Source organism: Teleopsis dalmanni, chromosome 1 (genome assembly GCF_002237135.1).
Source record: "Teleopsis dalmanni isolate 2A chromosome 1, ASM223713v2, whole genome shotgun sequence".
In the NCBI taxonomy this organism is placed as follows: Eukaryota; Metazoa; Arthropoda; class Insecta; order Diptera; family Diopsidae; genus Teleopsis; species Teleopsis dalmanni.
Window position 1 is genome coordinate 41,805,741 of NC_051846.1, and position 6,623 is coordinate 41,812,363.

Sequence of the window (6,623 nt, forward strand, 5' to 3'; positions counted from 1 at the left end):
ATTACCAAGTTTTCTTTTTTGTTCGGAGCTAACAACACTTTTAGTGGTATACTTGTCCTATTAAATTGAATTCATGTGTGCAGTCATCAATAGAATTTCTTCCAACTCTACTGGAAAAAATGTGTATAAGATATTGTTAGTACTTGTGAAACAATCGCATTTCAATGATATGTGTAATGTTATATAAATAATATGTATAGATTGTCTTTTTAATATAAATTAAAAATTAATTTATTGAAACAATATACTAGTTTTTATTACTATTGCTTTAGGTTAGGGATAAAGAAATCTTATGATTAATTATGATTGATTAGTGTTCTTAGTATTTCATTTAGAAAGCATTTTTTGCTTTCTTACGTCGATGATAATTATACTCTTACCTATCTCACAAAAGTTTTTTGATCCGAATCTGGTTAGCAGTTTTTTTTACTAATTATATCGATGATAATTATACTCTTACCTATCTCACAAAAGCTTTTTGATCCGAATCTGGTTAGCAGTTTTTTTTTACTAATTATATATGTATTATATATGTTTTATATTTTGTTTTTATGTTAATTGCATACACGTCTGTCTGAAAGGTAGTTCATTATTTAACTGGAGTCTCAGAATGAAAAATACTTGGTACATAAATTTCAAGCCTAGTACTTGTTACAGGGTTATCTGTATGCTTGACTATCGGTGTTAAATTTTAGGTTATAGGCATTAACTTTAGAAGTCTTCTTTTATAAGCGCTCCACTTACAATATTTTAAAGTAATTTAAAAATATGATTTAATTCATATAACGATTTTCTTAAAAAACGGAATACATTAGTAACACGTATTGGGAGGAATAAAGTAAATATTTTAAAACAAATTGGTTCCGTTGTAGTGGGTCATTTAAAAAGTGGGCTTACTTCTCTGAGTCTGAGGCTCTTCTGAGACTATTTTGAATGTATAGTCTAAACACTTTTTAGGTAATAGATATAAATAGCTTTAATGAGAATATCCTATACTGTAATATTTGACGTTTAAATAATTTAATTAAAGTTGTTACATTTCATTGTAAAAACCATAAAGAATTGATTGGATTTTAACTAAAGTTTCTGAATAGACAATAGATCGTAGTAGTTTAATGTCCGTTAGGTTAAATGTTTCTAAAAAAATCGCGAAAAAGTAATCCAAACTGCACTCATAAAGATTAAGGACGTGTGCGAGTTAGGCTAAGTTGCGTTCTATATAAGGGAAATTCTAACTTGTGCCGATAATGTAGTGTTTTGTCGATACGTGTTGATAAATGGCTAAATGTGTGCAGCGCAAAAAATCCCAAAAAATCTCCCATTTGGTTTAGCATCAACTTAGCCTAACTCGCACACGTCCTTAAAATGATCGAAATTTAAAGTTTGTGTTTGATTTTCTTGATTGTCTTACTGTTTGATCACTAAAAGGATTAAAATGTCTGAACACTGCAAAATTATTGATATAAAAGGTCATCCGTAGAATATAATGCTAACCTTTTAATCGTAGTACCAAAGAGTAGAAACTACCGGGTGTCTTGAAGATTTTAAACAATAAAGTATAAAAAAAGTCTTTCCTATTTAAATCCCAAAATTTCTGCGGGAATAATTTACAGTTGAACAGGTGATTCCTCATGTCGTTATTAGAGTAAACATCCTGTAAGGTAGTCTACTATTGGACAGTTTAAAAGAAGTTGAAGAAGAAAATTGTTTAGTGTACACCTTACACCTTAAAGATTCGAGATTTTATGGACGTGGAATTATGCTATGAATTAAGAATAAATATAATATTTATACTCTATTTGTAAAACTTCTAAAACTGTCATTTAAAACTTATTTTTATGTAAATTGGATTCTGAGCAAAAGATAAGTTTAAATACAATTAAAAAATAAATATGTACTATAAATAAAGCAAATAGTTGTAAATAGAATTAATATCTTGATTTAGTAAATATTGTAAGTAGTTAAGAATACTTAATACTTAATTTTTTTAACATTAAAAATGTTTGAATGAATGAAGCCGTTCTACAGCAACTTACTTTATTTTAGTTGACATTTGAGATGCTGTTAGCTGGCAATGGCAATATTTTCTTTTTAATATCTTTAGTGCTTTAAGCTAGCAGTTTTATTCCCTTATGTTCTTTTGCATGCTCTTTTCAATGTTATTAGTGCTGTTAGGTAATTCTTTCTGGTTTTTAATGCGGTATTTGTGAAGTTGTTATTGTATTTAGCTTCAATAATCGCTTTAGTTATTTCTGGTACTGATAGCTATAATTTTTTCTAATTTTATGATATGTAAATGAGTAAATTTGAGTATTGAATGTTTGCTTGTGTGAAGTGGTGAGAATTTTGTAGCGTAATTTATATGCAGTATGCCAACAAGGCACCAGGCAGTTACAACGTCAATCCCGAACTATTAAAGTGGGATCCAGAATTATCAGCATCTATTTGGCCCCTATTCTGTAGAAAATCTGAGAAAACGAAGCGGTACCACTTTCTTGGAATGAAGGTGTGCTCGTTAAGATTCCGAAAAAGGGTGATGGATCCGATTGTAACAACTGCCGAAGTATCACACTACTACCCGTGCCTAGCAAAATACTCACTTCGATGTTACTATCACGAATCTCGACGGTAATAGAAGAACTCCTCCGTGAGAATCAATTTGGTTTTAGGCGAAATCGATCTTGCGTCGACCTGATTAATACTGTTCGCATCGTGTTCGAACGATGCAACGTATTTAGGTCTTCTGTTTATGCAGCATTTATAGACTTTAAAAAAACCTTTGATTGTCTGAACAGATGTTTCATATGGGTTGCTTTACATCAAAAGGGCATACCACAAAAAATACTTAACATCCTCAAGTCCATGTGCGACGGAGTGCTGTCTGATGCATTTGACGTGAGTAGAGGAGTTCGTCAAGGCTGCGTCCATTACTGGTGCTTTTCATTAGAGCTCTGGACGAAATATTAAGAAATTTGCTTGATGGACGCCATGGTATACAGTAAACACCTTTTCTCCATCTAGAAGATCTTGAATATTCGGACAATGTGTGTCTGCTGAGTCACAGAAGCAGAGATCTCTAACATAACGTAGACAGCCTAAATCGAAACGCCCGGACTTGGTAGTAGGCTTGGAAATAAACATGTCTAAAACTATTGTCATGTCCAGTGGATACTGCGCTGTAACAGATCCTTTGATAGCTGTTGAGAACATAAATATAAATGTTGTACAATCCTGCACATATTTGGGCAGCGTAGTTTCTAACGTAAGCTGAGCAGAAGAAGACGTAACGGCTCGTATAAATCGGGCGAAATCTGCATTTGGCTAACTACAAAACATTTGGAGGTCAAATCAACTAAGCGTCAGAACAAAACTTCGTATATTTAAATCAAATTTCGTGTCCGTACTTCTGTATGGGTGCGAAACATGGAAGTTTACTAAATCTATCAATTCATGAATCCAAGTCTTCATATACAAATGTCTAAGACGGATCTTTAAAATATGGTGGCCAAAATGTATCTCTAACTCAGAATTGTAGAAAAGAGCGAATTTATAAAGCGTCGACAGCGAAATCAAAAAACGAAAATGGCAATGGATCGGACATACACTACGCAAATCGAAATCCTATATCGCTAAGCAAGCCCGCAAGGGCGCAAGGCAGTCGCCGGCCTGGAGCTCCTTCAAGAACATGGCGAAGGACAATTGATGACAAATTAACATCAGCGCGCTACTCATGGAATGACATCTGCACGACAGCTTCAAAAAAAATACGCTTCAGAGGCAAAAAGAATTGTTGAGGTCCTATGCTTCACAGGAAGTTAGCAGAATAAAGAAGAAGAAGATGTCATTTTTAATGTATAACTTCATTAGCTTGTTAAAAATTTTAAGGGTTTGAAGCAAAACATAAACATCAATCAGAACGTATGTTTTATCTTCATACAATACTTCTAAATGATGTACGAGTATATAGACATTAATAAAGTTTATTTTCTTAAAATGAAAAAGTTGTCACAATTTGTAAACCTCAATGATTCCTAATCAAGAACAAATTAATTTTCATTTTTGTGACCAACAGGTTCTAAAGACAATTATGTTCATTGGGTGTACGTAAAGTCAGGAACCACAACCTTACATCTATTAAAAGTTTAATTATAGATCAGCAAATGAATAATTATTCAGATGTGAATATTTATGCAACAGGCTTGAGATTTATTGGAAAAATCTCTTCTAGTTAGTTATGTCTATTCATCAACCCAAAATTGAATATTGATTTGATGGCTCAAGCGTAGCATATTGTAGGTAAGTGCGAGTAGTAGAGTCCTTCATTTCGTTACTGCAGTTTCCGAGTAAAATAACAGTCACTACTTTGCCATATGAAGCAACATCCTTTCAAGTAAGCAACGAAGGCACCGTACACTGCCTAACAGGTATCCTGATATGGTCGTAAATTGAACATAATCCTCAAATGTAAAATGTCTGGTAAAAAGCTCTATATTGTGTAAACAAATTGTTCTTTCTATTTCTTTTTTCCTGGTTTAGTATACGATGAACTTGGTTTGCTACTACATTTCCTTTTTTTGTTGTATTTCTATTCAGGTTATTTCGTTTTTACGTGTGATTTTTTCGTTTCGTCTACCGCTCTAAACTCCATGTGCTTAAAGTGCTGTAAAAAAAAGAATATGGAAGGCACTTTATAGTTGCAGTTAGTGAAGGTGTTGTGGCAAAATGGATATACTCGTTGCACAGTATCGTGGCATGCCATATGAATATTCCCTCGGTTGCTATCATAGTCGTCTTAGTTACTACAATATAACGATTGCTATTTTACACAAACTTTATGGAGGTTGCAATATGCTTTCTTAAGCACGGGGATTACCTACTAAGGATGCTTGTTGCTGATGTTGATGTTCGATGGTTTTAAAGGCTGTTCGAGTGCTCTTGTGTTTTCCGGTTCAAGTTAATTTGGTAGAAGGATGGATGAATTCGAAAAAGTGTTCAAATTTTCTGCTGCAGTATCTGTGCAAAATCAACGTTTACTCCAACCAAAAGAGGCGCACGAAATGCATTGCATTAACATAAAGAATAATGCGGATTGCATCGCATTGTTTACAGTTTTGAATATTCCTAAGAGTATCATAAATGCATATTTAATATACGGATTTTACCTTTTCAATAAAAATCTTGTACTCAAATAAGTTTAATCAGTAGCTTCAAGACCATGGGAAATATATGAAATTGAAGTGCTTTGTGGATATGAATACAAGAGCATAAATGCTGTTTTTAGATTAGAAATATTTAAGTGAGGCATTAAGGAAAAGGTTTATGTTTGAAAATGAAAATGTTTTGCTATTTAAAATGTTCATTTCTTATAAGAATTATGTAAATGTTAAATTATTTTTATCAATTCTTAATAACAATAATTTTAATAAAAGGAGTTAAAATAAAACTTTGTCATTTAAGCATTGTATTTTTAAAACATCTTTAAAATATCTTTATAACTTTTTGTTGCTACTTTTTCCACATAACCTCCAACTAATTCCTTACATTTTTCCAAATAAAGATTTAACTTCAACCCGTCTAATTCGTATGTTGAACCCCTTAAAAATATTCAATTTCGGCGAAAACAATAAATAATGATTGAAGACCCGCTGTTTTAAAGAAGGTTTATGATCAATCAAATCGTACTCAATAGTTTATGGGTTCGACTTGCGACTGACGAAATGGGTGTTTGTGCAGTTTTTGAATAGTGACTGTACGACAACATCAACATTTGCGGATGACACTGCCATTCTCAGCCATAGTGACGACCCATTCACAGCCACAAAATCAGTTCAAGACCACCTCAACAAACTGCAAAAATGGCTCGATCTCTGGAGAATAAAAGTTAACGAATCGAAAAGTGTACACATAACCTTCACTCTACGACGAGATACCTGCCCTGCCCTTCGTATTAATGGAAAAGTAATACCACAATGCAATGACACCAAATACTTAGGAATGCACCTCGACCGAAGGCTTACGTGGAAAAAGCATATAGAAACCAAAGTAACCCAAATTAAACTCAAACAACAAGAACTAAACTGGCTGATAAATAAAAATTCTAAACTTAATCTCACCTATAAAGTGCAACTTTACAACACAATGATGAAACCCATATGGACCTACGGAATTGAACTCTGGAGCTCTGCTTCTCCATCAAACATTGAAAAACTTCAAAGAACTCAATCAAAAATCCTCCAGCAAATAGTCGGTGCCCCCTGGTATATAAAAAACGCAAATATTCATAGAGATCTTCGAATTGACACAGTCACAGATGTAATTACCAGCAACACACAAAAGTACAAAATCAAACTCAGGAACCATCAAAATCCACTTGCAAGCAACCTTACCCAAAGCGCTGGTACACAGCGACTCAAAAAAAACTACATAAACCCGGCTATTCAAGAATAACGCCCGACATGGTAACGAAATTGGACGAAGCTTTGGCTAAGGACAATTAATTATCTACTTTTCTTTTCTCAAATATTTTAATACAGCAATTAGCAGCGAAAATTTATTGTTAGTTCTAAGTTGATTTTTAGAAGATTCAATAAAAATCAAAATAAAATTTAAAAAAAAAAAAAAAA

The 6,623-nt window shown here is 33.0% G+C and overlaps 1 protein-coding gene across 1 annotated transcript in view; it reads right to left on the minus strand.

Annotated features, from left to right (window-relative positions):
* Window positions 1-2,943: 2,943 nt before the first annotated feature.
* The window catches only part of LOC119680156 (dynein heavy chain, cytoplasmic-like), a 7,932-nt gene continuing 4,252 nt past the window's right edge, over window positions 2,944-6,623 (minus strand). Inside the window, exon 8 of the mRNA XM_038092848.1 lies at window positions 2,944-3,197. Within this exon, the coding sequence (XP_037948776.1) occupies window positions 2,944-3,197 (254 nt within the window). The remainder of the gene's footprint in view (window positions 3,198-6,623) is intronic.